General features: G+C 39.5%; 1 protein-coding gene across 1 annotated transcript in view; it reads right to left on the bottom strand.

Moving 5' to 3' along the window:
- Window positions 1-17,628, bottom strand: part of Col1a2 (collagen type I alpha 2 chain) — a 34,389-nt gene extending 16,761 nt beyond the window's left edge. Inside the window, exons 1-26 of the mRNA XM_051177177.1 lie at window positions 17,402-17,628; window positions 14,992-15,006; window positions 14,384-14,394; window positions 13,750-13,785; window positions 12,598-12,699; window positions 11,401-11,454; window positions 8,576-8,620; window positions 8,334-8,387; window positions 8,184-8,237; window positions 7,847-7,900; window positions 7,455-7,508; window positions 6,958-7,011; window positions 5,452-5,496; window positions 5,138-5,191; window positions 5,001-5,045; window positions 4,674-4,727; window positions 4,102-4,200; window positions 3,929-3,973; window positions 3,713-3,811; window positions 3,281-3,334; window positions 3,054-3,161; window positions 2,651-2,704; window positions 2,448-2,546; window positions 1,457-1,510; window positions 896-994; window positions 380-433 (exon numbers count right to left, since the gene is read on the bottom strand). Coding sequence (XP_051033134.1) covers window positions 380-433; window positions 896-994; window positions 1,457-1,510; window positions 2,448-2,546; window positions 2,651-2,704; window positions 3,054-3,161; window positions 3,281-3,334; window positions 3,713-3,811; window positions 3,929-3,973; window positions 4,102-4,200; window positions 4,674-4,727; window positions 5,001-5,045; window positions 5,138-5,191; window positions 5,452-5,496; window positions 6,958-7,011; window positions 7,455-7,508; window positions 7,847-7,900; window positions 8,184-8,237; window positions 8,334-8,387; window positions 8,576-8,620; window positions 11,401-11,454; window positions 12,598-12,699; window positions 13,750-13,785; window positions 14,384-14,394; window positions 14,992-15,006; window positions 17,402-17,471 — 1,566 coding nt within the window. The 5' untranslated portion in view covers window positions 17,472-17,628. The remainder of the gene's footprint in view (window positions 1-379; window positions 434-895; window positions 995-1,456; window positions 1,511-2,447; window positions 2,547-2,650; window positions 2,705-3,053; window positions 3,162-3,280; window positions 3,335-3,712; window positions 3,812-3,928; window positions 3,974-4,101; window positions 4,201-4,673; window positions 4,728-5,000; window positions 5,046-5,137; window positions 5,192-5,451; window positions 5,497-6,957; window positions 7,012-7,454; window positions 7,509-7,846; window positions 7,901-8,183; window positions 8,238-8,333; window positions 8,388-8,575; window positions 8,621-11,400; window positions 11,455-12,597; window positions 12,700-13,749; window positions 13,786-14,383; window positions 14,395-14,991; window positions 15,007-17,401) is intronic.
- Window positions 17,629-18,305: the final 677 nt, after the last annotated feature.

An 18,305-nucleotide genomic window follows, 5' to 3' on the forward strand; every position in this document is an offset into this window, starting at 1 on the left:
TTCTTTAAGACAAACTTATCATTTTAGAATTAAAGTAACTTATTCTGAGTTGCACCAACTAAATGCTGCTGATTAACTTTTGATGTCCTTTAAGAGAAGTCTACAGATAGGAGGCAATTTACAAAGGATGGAGAATACTAGCACGTATTCATAACCTCTTAGTCATAATATGAATAAAATAAAGACCAGATGTATCTGTATCTTTGAATAGCACGTTCTGATTTGTTATCGTTCACTGTCTTTTCCTTGTAGTTCAAGGGCCCTTAAGTGTAGTAAAAAGGCTCTTAAGATGCTACTTTAGAAAGTAACAATGATACCAGAAGATAGCCTCAAACAAAACACTTTTGGGGGTGATTTACCTGTACAAGTTAATACCTACCCGAGCACCAGCAAGACCAGGATGACCTTTCTCACCAGCTTTTCCAGGATCACCCTATTAAAAAGTTATACATACACACATACATAAGTATATACAATGCACATATATTCATATACAAAGCATATACAGTGGAGGGACTGGAGGGAAGGGAGGCAAGGGGATCTTTACACAATAAAAGAGCACAAGACGATTATATGTCCAGTTTTCCATGACAATTTTGAAATGTTGATTTTGTTGCTTGTTTGTGTGCTTTGCTGCTATTTCTCAGTTTTGAGTTCATGTTCCAACACTGGGAAGCTCTGTCCAAAAAGGACTGTTTGTGGAGGTGTGCAACTCAGGTAGGCATCCCGCAGTGTACGAGGCCTCAGTGCAGGTAAGACTAAAGGGATGCGTGCCCTACAGCTTTCTTGTGTTGAAATAACCTGCCTTGAGGTAAACAGCTGAGGATCAGAAGGGAAAATTTGACTGTGGCTGAGATGTAGTAAGTATCGAGGGAGGGGAAGCCATGATCCTTACAGAGGGGCCTTTGGGTCCAGGGAATCCAATGTTGCCAGCTTCACCTCTTGCCCCAGCTGGGCCAATTGGGCCAGGTCTGCCGTCAATGCCAGGAAGGCCCTAAAACCAGAATTTCAAGTGCACTTGTCATCCCTTTGGTTTCCTGCTATCAAGCCTAGGATGTTTTCAAATGGCGAAACAGGGGAGATTTTCTGAGCACACAAAGCTTCCCCTACAAAGTGTCAATAAATTATGGCTCCGTCCCGTTCTAAATAGGATGTCAGGACACAGGCAGTCAGTTCAATCTCATCCGTACGCAATTTGCCCCTCTTCCTTCCCTTTCTATCCCTCTGTCACCTGTTTCAATTTCCCCAGCCATGGTCTTCTTATCCCTTCTCTGCTTCCAGTCCTGCCTCCATTTAGACTCCATAATTACAATCTATTACCTTCTGTTCCCAGATGATGTAGAGGTGGCTGATATTTATTTCCAATGTATTCATGCATAAATAAGCCACAAAAATAGACTTGATGAGGGTGCCATAAGTGTTCTTGAAAATGTAATGGGAAATGAGCACTACTTACCACAGGTCCTTCTTTACCAGATGGGCCAACATTTCCAGGAGACCCAGGAAGACCCTGTAATATAAATAAGGGTCCTTTCACATTGGTACTTTCGCTCCCACACTCAAGGCTCTAATTAATTGAAATCTCACAAGGCACTTTCTCCTCACTTTTTGTTTGTTGTCGGGGATGAATCATTAGAGATATCAGCCTAGCTGCACAGTATGAAAAGAACTCTGAAATCTTTCTTCTATTTTATTGTGTCTCCTTTTGAAATTTATTTTGTGCAATTGATCCACTTATAGGCAGCAAAAGAAACTGTTAAGTAACATTTTGTATGGGCAAACTGTACCATGCTATTTACTCCATCACAGGAAGAAAACAAAAACTAATACTTTTGGCAAACAATTTCCAAGGTGGATTTTTTTTATTACTATATTTGGTGTTCCTTACTACTTGCTTATGGTGTAAAATTACAGTTGATATTCACCCATAAGAGATAATGGAGCAAAAAATAATTGATTCCCTTGCTACGAATTTGAGTACCTTTGGATCAAAAGGTCACTCTTCTATAGCTGGTATGATGCTGAATACATTATAGCATTTTATGATGGCTAGAGAAATTGGTTTCACTTATAAATCTAATAAACTAATAATGTATAGCCTTAACACATTTCATGGATACCTTATATAAAAACTCTCAAATTAAGATAAAAGAAACATGCTGATGAGGGAACCAAACTGATCTGAATATCTTAAAAATAGATCTAGCTTTCCAGAATGTTCACAGTCACTGATTCAAGTAACACACGGGAAATCTACGTACTAGCCAAATACGCAGAAACTTCTATGGGGCTCTGATAAAGTCTGAAGAAAAAAAGGCCAAACATCAGTAAGCTTATCGACAAGTTTACTTTAGATGCTTTTGTTGTTACCATCAGTGTTAAGTAACCCTTTGAAGAAGGCGTCAATTTCAAATAGGACTTTATGAGGATATTTATCTGAAACTTACTCTGGGACCCATGAGCCCAGGCTCCCCAGGGCGACCAGGATCTCCATTAGGACCTCGGACTCCAGCAGGACCGCTTGAACCACGATTGCCAGGGGGGCCCTGTTAATAGGAGAGGGGCCGAATGAGGAGGCCAAATGCCAAGAACACAACCAGCACTAGCATTGACAGGGTCCTTCCTGGTAAATAGGCGAAGGACAGCTTACCATTACACCAGCTCTACCATCAGCTCCAGGGAGACCACGAGAGCCAGGGCTACCCTGTAGGAAAGGACAAGAGGCAGAGGGGCATTAGAGAAACCTATGAATCCACAGAGTACAATTTACTGACACAGGGCATGATTTCTCCTAAGAGGACGACATTAGTACATTCCAAACCAAGATGTCTTACTCAAATGCCTAGGGAATGCACAGATGAGCATCCGGCAAAAATAGGTCAACATTGTTTGCAGACCAATTTAATAACATACAAAACTGAGAGTCACTCATTTAATAAAACAGATGGAAGGCAGATGCTCTTTCATCTAGGAAACACACACAGAAATTCTGACCGATTCCCAGCCAAGGGGTGACATGATGGTTTTGCTGTGTCTGGGTATTTAAAACTTACTCTTAGCCCTGGAGGTCCTCCGGGGCCTGCAGATCCAGGCTCACCAGGGGACCCTCTCTTTCCTTCTTCACCACTGGGACCAGGAGGACCTTGGGCTCCAGCAGAACCCTGTTTAATAAAAAAAGAATAGAAAAAAATATTGTTATATCACGTCTAGCAACTGAAATTGGGTTGAAAACTGATAAGGAACAATTAACAAAACTGTGATTATGAAACAAACCACTTACAGGCTCACCCTTGTTACCAGTCTCTCCTTTGGAGCCAGCTGGACCGGGTTCACCCTAAGATCCAAAAGAAACAGTGGCCAAATGACAAAAGCGTGCCAACACTTCCTAGGGGCAAGTCTCTTGGGATGTTTAAGCTTAAGTCATCTAAAAATCCTTAAGGAGGAAAATGGTATTGACGAAAGGCTGAGAGTCACACAAGGAGTTTCTCCCTTCTGTCTTTCACGATCTTCTAGGCTGGCTGAAGGAAGGTAAATGTGGGCATGCGCTGATGAGGGGCTATGCAGGGACGTAAGGCAGCTACACACAAGAAGTACCAAACTTTGGCAAAGCATTACAGAAGGAAGAGGAAAGCTCGCAAGGGAAAGTCAAGGAACCCAGAAAATACTAGAGCTAGCGTCTCAGGATATGAGCACCATGGTGGTAAATACTTACAACAAGCCCTCTGGTACCAGTAGCACCAGCAGCACCAACGGGGCCAGGAATGCCTCGGGGGCCAGGGAGACCAGGAGCCCCAGCAACACCAGGGAGGCCCTGTGGGAAGAAAAAAAAAAAAACCCCACCATCCCTCAGGAGGAAGCAGGCTGCAGATGCCGCCCTAGGTAAGTACCTCTAACCCAGAGCAAAGGTTAACTCCCCAGCTGTACTTACAGCAGCACCCTTAGCTCCGGTAAGGCCATTTGCTCCAGGGTTGCCCTGCAGGGTGGACAAGGAGTGCGGGTGAAAGGAGAAGAAAACCATCACTGAGTTAGAGCATTTCTTACCTTTTTGGGGCCCACCTTCAGTCTTTTTACTCAGCGGTGTTAATGCCAGTGACTACTTACAGGAGGACCAACGGGGCCGGAAAGACCCGGAAGACCCACTTCACCACGGGGACCAGCAGGACCAGAAGGCCCAGGATTACCAACAGGCCCAAGTTCACCCTAAGAATGGAAGTAACGGTGGAGAATTAGCAGTAAACAACAAAACAGCAACACCTCTGTTTTATAGCACCGACTTTTAGGGAATTTTCTTCAGGATAGCAAACACCGGTTTATTAGCGCAAAGTTTGGGGGTCGACTTTCCAATTTGCAAGCTTAGCTCTGACTTTCTGGCATTATCTCTACCTCCAGTGTGACTCGGTCTCTATCTTAGTGGTCCCCACTAACTTGGAGAGGACATTCTATAGGGCCTCTGGGAGTCAGTTTTCTAGGCTGCCCATCTGTTTATACACGCTGTGCAAGCACAGGCGGGTTTATTGCAAACTTAAGAGTGAGACCTTTTCTGTACCCTTTTAATGGGTGGAGCTGATGAAAGGACTTAATCTGTAATTGTCTCCTCTCTCTGCAAACAGCACCGATCTTTCACATCATACTAAAGAATTTATCAAGGTGGTTATGGCAGTCAATGTTTTTACCTTGGGACCAGGAGCACCTGGAAAGCCTGGAGGGCCAGCAGATCCAATGGGACCCTGAAATCAAAGCAGAAATTTCCCTGAAGTACATTATGAAAACAAGCACAAAGTTGTATTAAGGAAACACAATTAAGGTTTTCAATATAGGATGAGTTTTGTTTTTATGTATCATTTGAAATAGCCTCTGCTACTTATAAATGGAGAGACTTCCAAAGACCTCAGGGATATTTGGCAAAAGTGTTCAAAATGATGCCATTTCATTAAAGTTAAGGAAGATAGCTCCTGACCCACACTTTTAAGCCTTTTCAAGTACCAAATGTCAGCACTTACAGCAGGGCCAACGGGACCAACACTGCCATCACTGCCACGGGCACCCTGCGAGGGAAGAAAAGATGGGAAATTAAGCAACTGGCACTAGTCAGGGTTTTAAGAAGATTTAGAAAGAGGAAAGAGGCTGGATCACTTACAGCTGGACCAGGGGCTCCAACTCGTCCTCTCTCACCAGGAAGCCCACGGGCTCCCTAGAAACAGAAATATTGTTAAGAAAAAAATCCAGAATGTCACAGGCAGCATTTAACTTTGTCCAATTTCTAACAGTGCAATAATTCACTGAAAAGTATAAGTCTTGTTCTAATATCAGGTAGAAGTTGAAGATGCAGAGGGACATAAGAAACATACCAAGAATACAAGGACAAGGGAGATGGTAATTCAAAAATTTGAAGGATGTTTCAAGATGCAAAGAGAGCACATTTGGATTTCCGATGAACTGATCAATACTTACAGCTTGACCTGGAGTTCCGTTTTCACCAGGGGCACCAGGTTCACCCTAAATGCAGGAGAAAATTGAGTCTCTGGTCATTATATATGCCATTTTCCAGACTGGTCAGTTTTTACTTTATCAGTTTGAGCCATTCATACATCTTAAAATATCTTTTTATAAATATGGATTGTTTCTCAATGATCTCAGACACTTTTTTTTAATATAAGAGTTTTATTTAAATATGCAGAAGGTCAAGATATTAAAAATGTGATTATTTAACTGTACTCTCCAATTTTCTCTTTACATTCTATACTTTTATAACCAGCTCCATAGATTAGAACTATTATTTTAAAAACAGAGTACAAAAGATACATTTCTTTTCAAGTAAAACCAAATTCACTGTCTTTAAAGGTGTTTGAAGGCTCAATGTTGATTGAGCCACTGGATTTGCTTCTTATTGTGAATGTTAGGCAGTGGTGGGTAATGTCCTATTTGGGGAGATGTAAAAGAACTTTCCTTCAAGATATTCTAGTGTAGAGAGAGGTGCTGAAGAACAAACCAAGGTTGGCACATGCTAAGCAAGTGCTCTACTACTGAGCTATTACCCCAGCTGTATGTATGTCTAAGATTCCATGGGAAGACTGTTCGTTAGGAATGAGTGTATGAGATATCTTGAGTTTGCCTTTTTAATCACTAGACGTATGACTTTGGGCAAGTCACTCACTCTTTCTCACCTCAGTTTTCCCCATCCACAAAATGAGGACACCTATAAAGTGCCTTTTAGCTCTAACATTTTACGATATTGTGATTAGTAGTCTGATCTCTAAGACTGGGCTCATGGGAGAATGGGTTTGACCTTATCCATTTGTGTGGCAGCTGGGAAGCTAGACCAGATTCTCCATATTCATGTTCATCTCTGGTCCCACTAGCATTCGTTACTCATTAATTTGTAATTACGTTGGTATTCACTTTAATATCACATTATCTCCTTAATAGGAAGGAGAACATTTTATGGTTGGAAATGCTGTCAGAGAAGAGACTAAGCCAAGAGATAACACACTTCTGAGACTTTAATTACCTAATTAAAAATTTTTTGAGTGTGCACAGATAAATCAGAAGAAAGAGGTTGAAAAGTGTATTGTGACATGAATGGACACGTCTAATTAGTGCAAGGCAAAGGAGGATTTACACTTCAAAGTAGCACGCCATATTCTAATATTTGATTACATGTTTATTTACCTTTGTTTTGGCTGCAAAGATGGAATGACATTGTGAGAGGAGGAAAGGAGATGGAGGAAGAAAATATTAACACTAGTTTTCATTTGATTATTTGAATAAACATTAAGTTAAATAAGTATTAGTACTTGGCATTTTGTCATAGAATCTAGTTCCTCCATTGAGGGATTTGGAGGCTAGATGAGATACTTTTTTGAAATGTGGGTTGTCCTCAGTAAAATAGCCTCTATTATTAGTAATGGAAGATTTAAATGGGTTGCTTATAGATGGTGTTCCCAAGTCAGTATTTACCTTCACACCCTGTGCACCAGGCTGTCCCTTCAATCCATCCAGACCATTGTGTCCCTGAAAGGCAACAAACACTTTTAAAATGCTGTCACGTTGTGAGTTCAGTCATTTCAGAGTCTTCCATCTTTGCAGTTATTATGTCTCCTGGACAGATGCTGTGGCTGCTGGAGTAGAACAGAGTTCAACATTCCAGCTACAGTGAGCTGGTCCCACTGCACATGCACACAGGTGAGAGGTGAAGGATCCTGGCTTCCTTACATCCTTGTCATCCTAATAATTTTACAGTTTTCAGATACCACTAACTACTTAAAAATAATCTACAATTTACACAGTTTTTCTGCGTTAATCTCAGTTTTGGGTGAGTTCTGGCTCTGATTTCCAGCTGTTTCAAAATTCAGGGACATGGAAGCTAGAATGTGTTGCCCAGGAACTTAAATACAGTTGAGTTCTTACCACTTCCCATCAGCATGTTTTCTCAATTAGATGAAAAATTTACTCACACGAATGCCTTTGAAGCCAGGAAGTCCAGGAGTTCCAGGGAAACCACGAGCACCCTTGAAAAAAAAAAATCAGAACTAAGTGAATAATGTTTTCCTTAGAAGTTAAAAGGTGATGCTTTCCTCTTTCCGAACCAATTCTCTCCTCAAAGCTCAAGTTTGGAATTAATGCCTGGTGTGCTTTAAGACTCTGACATGAATAACTAAGACGGTGGCATTTGTAGAAAATAGAGTCTAGTTTTTCATAGCCTTGTTGATCGGCATGAATAAAATGTCTGCATTACTGTTCCTTGCCTTTAATCAATGCCGTGAGTGTGAGCGTCATCTGTGCCACCATAAGATGCATGCTCACATGTATGTAAGTCTGGCCCATATGATGTTGTCAGTGTCCTCACCTGTGGTCCAACAACTCCTCTCTCACCAGGTCGTCCAGGTTTTCCAGGGTGACCCTAAAACATGAAGGCAGCACAGGGTCAACCTTTGTTTGGAAGACCGTTAGAAGAGGAAGGTACACATAAGGATGTGGGCTCAAATACATGTTTAATTAACAGTTATATCTCTCAAGTACAACCAAGTTAATTAGTATTTCATTAAAGTAATATTTCCCATATGGGGAGACTCATGTTAAGCGTATTGAGCTTCCAGCATGGAACTTAATTTGAATCTAGATATTCCTGTTGAGATGGGAGTATTTAAAATTTGCTTTGGAAGAGCTTGAGAGTCAACACTTACATCCTCACCAGCCTTGCCAGGAGGGCCAGCTGGACCACGAGAACCTGCAGGACCCTAAGGAAACAGAGATGAATTGTGAGGTTAAGACTGTGATCACAAACCTTTCCCCAAAGACATTGTTTCACACAGGGAAAAAAAAAGCGTTCTCACCGTTTGACCAGGTTCACCAGGCTCACCAGCGGGTCCTTGGAAACCTTGAGGGCCCTAAAATAGGGGGAGAAGGAACATTTATTTATTTACTTAGAAGTTATGGAATCAAGCTCAGGTCATTGCACACTTTAGACAAGTACTTTGCCATTGAGCAACATCCCCGTTTCATGAGAGTAATTCTTAGCCTTCTTATATTTTAGAATAATTATATTTAAGTATAATTATAAAATTTTGGTACTTACAGGGGCTCCAACAGCACCAGGAGGTCCTCTGGGTCCCATTAAGCCCTGCCAAGAGGATACACATAGTTAGTACTAAGAACTCAGGGCCTTGTTTGGAATAACATTAGCTGGACTGGGAAAGCTGGATTCAGAAACAATGCTGCTGAACCATTGGCTCTTTGCAATGGACAGAGGGATAAAACCATCCTAGTTTAATTTCCTAGTTTTTATCCTTCCCAAGGAAGCACTTAAGAACCCAAATTTCCTCCCCTCACCATTTCTTGTCTTCCACTTCTCCTTCAACCAAATCTTAAGAAGTCAATGAGAGTTGTGTGTGTGTGTGTGTGGGGGGGGTCACAAATTCCTCAAGATGTGAGGAATTGGGCATCTGGACCTTGTTCAGAGGCAATGAAGTGAATCGATCTTTGCACAAAAACAGAAGGCTGACGAAGCATTTCAGGTACATTCTCTTCATTGTATGTCATCGCTACATATCATACTTAGCTAAGAAATTGTTTTTATTGCCACAGGGGTATGAATTGAAAAGGATCAAAAGTCCTTCTTAATGATTAAAAGGAGGCTTATTATAACCTTAAAGCTCCTTTTAGGGCTGTTGGTGACTGATGAAAATGTTAAGCAAAAGTGAATGTAATGAGGGGTGAAGGAAAAATAAATTATTATTGAGACAGCCTATTGGAAGAATCTATCATAGCATATTGAAAACAGCACAAATGGCAGTAGTTTGCTTTCTTTGTTCTTCTGGAACATAAATGTAAGGTAAAACAGAATGCTTTGAGTTTTTGAGCTAAATGTAGCTTTCCTTTGCTTCTGTAGTAATCAATGCCCTATGTAAGCTCATCTGTAGGACCCACTTCTCATAAACCTGAAAATATATCATGTACAAGTTTTGAGTACTTTGTTTATATCAACCATGAGGATGCTGCAGTGGGCCTATCCAGTTTATTAAATGACAATAGTGAGACAATACATATTTTATTTTAAAAAGCACATTATTTTAATTATGAAAATTATTTGTTTTAGAAATTGCTTTAGCTGTCGCTTTTCAATAAAAATATTTTTAGGTATCCATTAAGTATACTTTTCTTTGCCATCATGAATTTTTAATCATATTTATTCATCTTTCCCTGTATTTGCAACAACTTCATTTACATAAAGGATACTTTATTTTGTGGATGCTGTGAGATGAATTATGATTAATTCAGAAAAGAACCCTATGGGGTTTTGTAGTTATTGATTTTCCAACATGGAAAATTATTTTAACACTTTATTGCTGCCTATCTTCTCCATTTGTTAAACACATATATGTTGATTGCATATGTCTGTGAAAGTGTGTAAATGTACAAACTTAAATTATATTTCACTGATATTTTAAAGTGAAATATTCTGCGTGACTCTACCCAGAGAGAGGTTTTAAAGAGAAGAGAATTTGAAATCCATATTAATTTCCCTCAGCATCTGTCCACCACTTTAATTTTTATACTAATATGACATCTACCTCTGCTTTATTTCCCACTTTGCCTCTTCTTGAGAAATGGGTTCTACTTTATAGCCGAGTAATGTCCAGCATTAGCAGAAACAACTCATTTCAAATGTCCAATATAAACAAAGCCAAAAGAATGCTTACATCTTTCATTCCAGATATGAACATTTTAAATCACCAGGAAAATCAGGAAATTGGAAATCATCAATTAAAGCTATATTATTTCACAAGTGAGAGTTTTAATTTACAGAAAATATTGTCTTGCTCTTATAATACATTAGTTTATTTCGGCCCATTAGCTTCAGAAGAATATCTTGGGAAGATAGAGTACTGATGTAGGGCCCAGGTAAAAGTTGTGTTTTCAAGACCATGAGAACTAACAGATAAATGCTGTTGGAAAACAATTACAATCACCAAATGGTATGCATGTGTATTCAATTCTGTAATAGTTAATCAATCTAGTATTTTTATTTCTGGGGCATTTTCATTCTTTCATACAAACTATTTTACATTTGTCATGACCATGTCTATTTTTTTCTCTATTTCATCTCAGTAATATTTGGTAGAAGCTTCATTTGTTAGCTAGGTCATCATGTAATACACAGGGAAGCTTTTAAATTGTTACACAAATGACAGGATGTGTGTTGATGACATAAATGCTAAATTTGACTCATTCTCTTCTATATTGGCTTTTAATAGACAAGAAAAGGAATTTTCATCAGAACAGTAAAAAAAGAAACATGTCTTATATCGTCAAGTCAGAATGGACTATCATTTGCTGTTAGCTGAGTAGATCCATAGTGTAGTCCTGAACCTGTTGGGGGCAACTCTTAAATACTTGTGAGGAAGGAAGCTTTTTTATTCAAGGACTAAGTACATGAGCCACATGCTGTCTCTCATACATCTTGCCTACAGGTTAAGTCTGTCCCTTAACTACCTGTCTGATTTTAGGGAAAAAGTCCCAAACTCTCTAGTTACAAGGAGAAGGGGTTGAAACAACTTGTTGGCCCTACCCAACAGGTTCAGGGAGAGATAGTCAGCCATCCTGTCTCTTGGGACTGCTTTACAGTTCAAGGAATGTGCCTGGATGTTAATAGTTTGAATTGAATGGATTTGCCTGATTTATGGTCGGTATGTCCAAAGAGTATTTCTTAGACATAAATATTTGACCTTTTTATGAGGCATGTTTGTAAAGAAAATGGAAACTCCTAACCTGGACTTCAGTTTTGCTATTTAAATGTAGAAAAAAGGAGTTATTTTCATTTGGTTTAAGTATGGAGTGTTAACTATTACTGTGGAGTTTAACATAAATTCTCTATATAAGGTTCAAAAGGGATAAGCATACCATTGGTCCAGGGCCTGATGAAACTCCTTTATCAGAATACTGCGGAGCAAAGTTCTGCAGGAAGTAAAACACACACACAAGTATACATGTCAATGGTCATACACTCAGATTTTCCATGTGCTTTTAATAAATTTCCTGATATTGTGTAAAAGAGAGCCATGTTTTAAATAGAAATGACCTAGAATACAGCACTGAGACCCCCAGCTGTCGGCTACCTCCAAGGTGAGGGAAGATGGCTTCCTAAAGCTTTATAGTCCCCCAGAACCCTCATAAGGGAAGCAGAGCTCAGGGGGATGGGCTGTGCTGGCAGCTGCTGCCCTAGCCTATAAACCACTAAGACACTTCTTTGTTCTGGCTGGAGTTTAAAAAGAGGATATAAAGAGTTTTCAAGTTATAGGAAAATGAAAATGCCCCTTAGAAGATTAAACTTTTAAAAAATAGTTCACAGTAATAATTTCCCTGTTAAAGATCTCCCTTGGAGTGGTAGCTGTATTAAAGAAGGTGCTTTTTAATACACTCAGTAGATAAGCAATCATAATAAGATCTTTGAGAGAGAAAGGTCTTATTTTACTGGCATACAGTTGGGTATTAGAATCAGGGTTCTGATTCATAGTGCTAACCAATTAAGCAAATATGTTTTCCTTCCTGCAGTGAGGCCATTTGGCACTCATACCATTGTCAAAGACATAAAGCTAAAAGAAGATATTAATGAAAAAGGGAAATGTACTTTTCTTAAATTAGTTTCGAGCAAATTAAACCTAAAACTGCTTTGAATGTTGGTTCAGCAGACTCCAAGCCAAGGAGAATAAAGAGGGTTGGATGTTTGTGAAATTGCTTAAGATCTGGGGCTTCACTTATGTAATTCAGTCTAATCAAACTCTTTAATAATGCAACACCTCTTATTTGTGCCTTACTGATAAAAGATATTAAATCCCCAAATTAAATAATGGTGCTGGTGGCCACAGCTACCTTCAATGAACAGAAAGGCCAGGCCTGTAATTGACAAGGCCTCAAAAGAGGACAGACAGAGTAGAACCTTGGATGGAGAAACCTCAGAAATGAAATAAAATATACTCATTTCCAAATATAAGTTTTTCCCTTAACTGCTAAAAATAAATTTGAAAATTAATAATTTTTTTCTAACAGAGAGAAGACACTTAAGTCAGAAATAAGTTAAAAACACTTAAGACACCTTACCCCAGCCAGACCAGGGGGGCCAGGAGGACCAGGGGGACCAGGGGGACCAGGAGGGCCATTGGGACCGTCTGCACCATCTCTGCCTCGGGGACCTGCTGGACCCTGTTATAAAGAAAGGGAATTGGGGCGGGGTTAGAGTCAAAACCTGTATAGTATGTGAAAGGACACATGTGCTAAGGTCAGTTTTTCAGACTTGTGGATATGAATGGGTGGAAATATAATATGTATGCCTGCCATTTATCGACATGTGACATAGGTTTAATTTAGAAGGGCCTCTAATGGCTGACGTGTGAAGATAACAAGTGATAGTTAATACAGGGTAGAATATTAGTTCATAATAAAGGTGATTCTGTGAACTTCACGTGTTTCATGTTGTAGAAAGAGACACCATGTCGATCGGTACTAGTTTCTGACTCTTGTGAAGGTATTCAGTTGCTTCACTATGTGACATATGCAGAGTAGATGAACTGATTAAGACCGTTTTACCACAGGATAGGAACACTGCTTTAATACTATTCATGTTGTTAGGGCAATTAAGTGATACAATTATACAACTAATAAATTGAGTAGAACATGTGTAAGTCTACATTTCATGACAGATACAAGATGCAGCTATTTATAAGTTGGTAAAAGTGTTACATAATGCAAATCATGCAAAACTATGTAGTTACACATATCAAAGCAATATTGCAAATACAAATAGCAGCCTGGCTTGTACCTGTGTGAATGGAGAGAGACAAACATGCTACTGACAGCTGCTTCCCAATTATTTCCACTCTATACAAAGGTCTTTGCTTTTTTTCAAAAGAAACAAAACATGTTACCAAGAGATTTGTGTGGGCTGGGACATATTTTCATTATACATGTATTGGGCAGGCCAAATGAAAACAAAGAGAGATAGACTTGCAAAGAACTGGGCAGCCTGTAATAGTGTTTCTTTTCATGAAAGGGTAATCTTGACTGAAAAGGGGTATTGATTATATATAATAATGTTCATTTACTTCTTCTGTAGGACATTATCTACTCAAAAGGTGGTATAATTATCTGAATACATACTATTCTTACACATTGTCAGTCTTCTGTAGCTTCTAATATAATATGTAGTTATTCAAATGTAGGCCAGAGCCCTTTAATGGTTCAAAAATTTCATACCCTTTCTCCACGAGGTCCTCTATCTCCAGTGGGGCCCTAAAGAAAGACAAAAACAGCAAAGTAATTTATGGTGAACAGGCAAACCAATTTTGAAAATAATTAGTTGTTAAGACTGATCTGACTAAAATATTATTAAACAACAGCCAAAAGACCTGGTATAGAACAATAGACAACATGCATTGTTTTTCATAAAACTAAATGTAATTTTTTTCAAACTGAAGGACTAGTCTCTAGTGGCTAAATCAATATTATCCATTGTATTTTTAGTAAGATGATTACTATAGATAAAATAACCATATTGTTACATCTTTACTGCACATTTACAGAGTAAGATCTTTAAGGAAAGCTTTGAATTACTATATATAATATAATATGCATTCTCCCATCAGAAATAAACAAATATTTATAAAATCTTTTAGTAGTAGTATGTAAATCATCAATTTATATAATATAAATGTAATTAGAGATGCTTCATTACATCAAATGTTAACACTATTTTAATTTATGGTTTGGTGGATTCATGTTTGTATGAGTAAAATCTTGACAAAGTATTTTCTTTTTTATAGTTCATATTAAAATTTGTCAAGCTTGTTCTGGTAATATCAGATAGTTATGGAGATGCATTGACACTTACCTTTCTTGCAGCTCCCTAGAAAAAAAAGGCAAATGATTAATATAGAAGAATTATATAGATATTCATAGATTAAAGGGGATTAACATTTTGATATTATATACAAACCTACCTATAGATATTATTATTCTCTTTCATTATCTTAATTTAATATTTTGAGATAAAATATAAAACTTTACCAATAAACAAAACGATATCTATGAAACCAAATATTTATATACTTATACCTATGTTGCAATTTTAATTCATGAGCTAGGAATTTATTTATGATTCTTTGAAAATGAATCAAAAAATAAAAATAATTAAAAATCCTCTTTAGCTCAGTGAGATCTTGTGCTTCGAAGTAGCTGGTGCAAAAACCCAAACTTCAACTGACCCATTTACTCTCTGTTCCCTATGGGTATTTTATGAGACCAGGCTTACTTAGCAGCACCACCCACTTTGGAAAATGGGGTGGGTATTTCAATAGAAGCCAGAAAGGTTTGGACAACTATATCCCTCCATGACTTCCTTGGAAAGCCAGACTGGACAACTTCCCTCTCTAGAAAATACACTACTATGATCAGTACAATCAAAGTATGAACATCTTATTTTTATAAAAATAGTTTTACTCACCGCTTGTAAAGCTGTAGAGGAAAGAAAAAAAAAAAGAAATGGTTATTGTTATAATTTAATTTCAGTAACAGTAATTAACAAATAATATACAGGCTTATAAGATTGAATTACCTGATTAAAATTCTCCTTCTATTTCTTCTTAAAAATATCCTAATGACTTCCAAATTATTCAGGTTGAAAACATAGGGATCAGTAGGGTGATTTGTTTACAGTTTTAATATGTAAATATGTTTTGAATTAAATGGTTAATTATTTACTATTTTATAAATGCTGTGAAATATTAATGTGTCTGGAGGACATTCCTAATGCTCAGCAATTATGGTGGAAGTGGCTGATATGAAATCATTGACTCTCACACCAATTGATTGATGAGGGAATAATTCATGGGTTAGATCACCTTTAATAAGAATCCAAGAAAAGTTAGATGAGTATGTACCCTAAAGCAGAATTTGCTTTTCATAAAACATTGAAGTGACTTAGCCCTTTTACCCACAAAGGTCTAATTTACATACATGAAAACAAATTGATCCAGGAATCTGATTTTTGCTTTAAGTAGTTCAGTTAAATCAGTTAAGGTCATTGGATTAACTGCATCAAATTTGTTCCCTAAGAAGGATTGTTTTGTATAAAAAGAAAACTATGGAGTAAGAACTTTAAAAATAATGATACCCACCTCCTTGCTACAATTACTGTAAGACTTAAAAGACTGAGTCTCTTCCTGAAGTATAATAATTATAGGTTAATGTGGTATATAATTGTGGTTGGACTTGCTCCAGGATGATTCACCCTGAAAATTTGCTTGAATTTGGTGGTCAAGAAGTATGCCATTTGGAAAGAGAACATCTGTTGCATGGTCACCATTTATGAGGGTGGACTGCCTCCAGCATTGAAATTTAAGAGCAATTGATGAGAATTACTGTTAAATTAGATAAATGATATGTTTAGTTTCTTGTGTTCATGAGAGTAAGAACAGCTTTCTTGAACTGATGATCAGAACCCTTACATCCTTACAGCCTTCAGAGACTAGCCTTTTAATTACTTGGTTGTGTGAACAATGTGTGTTGGGCAACCTTTATTCCTCACAGTGCTTGGATATTGATTAGAAGGTGCGTTGGCATTCAGATCTCTACTTCCCTAGGTCTGTTGTATTTTTCTGTGGGACTCCAGTCTTTTACTGTTTGATTTTATAGAAAGCTAACTTGTATCACTAACTTGTCCAGTCCAGTTTCTCTTTAGTATCCTCAGTGGGTATACAGAAGCGGATGGAGGGAACAGACAAGCATCAGATATCAGGCAATGGTAGACGCGTGGCATGTGGGTGGGGCTAGCTTTTGAAGTGTTGGGTGTGGCCAGGCTTCCCTCATCAAGCCAACATCTTTGTCTAGTTAAATTAGGCAGCCATTTTCAAGATGAAACTCGACCGACTTTCTTCATACTTATGACATGAGTGTCTAGTCATAAAAGCTAGAAATGGAAGGTGGCCTTGAAGTCGGCACATTTAATTTCCACCGAACATTTTAGAAAAAGGCCCAGTTGATTTGTTTGAAGCCACATGGCAAATTAGTAAGTGCCTCATGGGAAGAATTCCAGGCTGTCGAATCTCAGGCCAAGGTTGATATTTCTCAAATCTGCTGTTTTCATGTCTGATTACTGGTGGGAACATGTTGAGAGGAGTAACTAAACAGAGATGCTTTTAGTTAAAAATCACCGTTTCTATGACCACCCAATGAATTGGGAAGCTAATTTAACCACCCAGAAGACAAAAGTAGAAACCTAGGTACCCCACTTCTCAGTCTACTTCGACTGAGACCTCCATATATGGTCCAGAAATGTAAATCACTCTACAGATTTAGGGAGTCTTTAATTGGAATTCCATTAGCCTAAGGGCCGGGTCCCTGTGCTTTCATTTTACTCCCTCCAGGGGGCGCCTTTTCATCATTCTCTTCATCAACGTCATCCAGACCAACTCTGACGCCCACCAGAAAATGGAGACAGGGTGAGGTTTGTATTGTTATATTAAAGGGCTTTCTAAACTAGGCCTCAAGTTTCACAAGGTGACCATGAGCACAATTCTGAGGACTGAAGAATGGAGTCGTCTGATTTTTTTTTTTTTTCCAAACTGTCAGTAGTATTTGTCTCATCTTGAGGCAAAATTCTTTGCCTCCTAGTGAGCTTCAACAGCCTGAGGATCCAGGCCAGCTGTCTAGCTTTAAGGGAAAACTTTCCCAACTCTTAGCAACAGTCAAGCCTTCCATTCTTCTAAAGTACTTTTCTTGTTTCTGGTTCACCCGGTGTTTCCCCACAGGCCAGAGAGCATTCTCACAAGCTGTATATGGAAACTGAGCAGGGCGCCCACCTATCCAACCTCTCTCCTTCATCTCCCCCAAACAAGTGGAAGACACTTACATTGGCATGTTGCTAGGCACGAAGTTACTGCAAGCAGCAACAGAGTCCGCGTATCCACAAAGCTGAGCATGTCTACCACTTAGACATGCAGACTCCTTGTGTCGCAGAGCCCCTGGGTCACCAGCAGAGGTATCACCTGGCGGGAGCAGGCATGCAATCGTGACTGGTCCCTCCAACTTAGCCGAAACCTCCTGCTGCCGTGGTGCTAAAATAATAAAGCCCAGACCTGCCCTATTTATATGGCAAAAGTTTCTCCGGTCTGTGGGTGCCTCCAAAAACGTCTCCACCAATGGGAAGGCTGGGGCCAGGGGCCCGGGCCGCAGTGCTGGGAGGAGACTGCGGGGGCGCAGGGGAGGGAGCGGGGGGGGGGGGAGGGACGTGGCCACGGGGCTTCTTAAATTGGTTCCATTCTTTTTGAGGACGTGGACACTTTTGAGGCTTTCGAGGGGAAAGTCTGACTCTCTGTCTGCATACCTCCGCCCTCCCCAGCCATCCGCCCTCTCCTGCTCTTGCCAAGTTTGGAACCACTTTAGGATACCTACGTGGGCACTTTACAGATCACTGGGCAGCGGGGCAGGTGTTGAGGGACCTGGAGAGCTAAGATGAAAAAGCAGGAGCTGTCCAGTCCTGCCTCACCTTGTGCCCCGAGGGCCATCTGCAGGCTGGAGGGGCTGGGGCTTGAGAGATGGAAGGGACAGCGAGGCCAGGTCTAGAGCTGCCTTGGCTGCTGACTCTACCCTGCCCCCACCCCAGCTTTTCTACAGCTTCCCCCACCCCAGCTTTTCTATAGCTTTGGGGCCTGCCTGCCCAATGTCGTGTTCTCTCTCTCTCTCTCTCTCTCTCTCTCTCTCTCTCTCTCTCTCTCTCTCTCTCTCTCTCTCTCTCCACATACACTCCCTCTCCT

Source organism: Phodopus roborovskii, unplaced genomic scaffold (genome assembly GCF_943737965.1).
Source record: "Phodopus roborovskii unplaced genomic scaffold, PHOROB, whole genome shotgun sequence".
Taxonomy (NCBI): domain Eukaryota; kingdom Metazoa; phylum Chordata; class Mammalia; order Rodentia; family Cricetidae; genus Phodopus; species Phodopus roborovskii.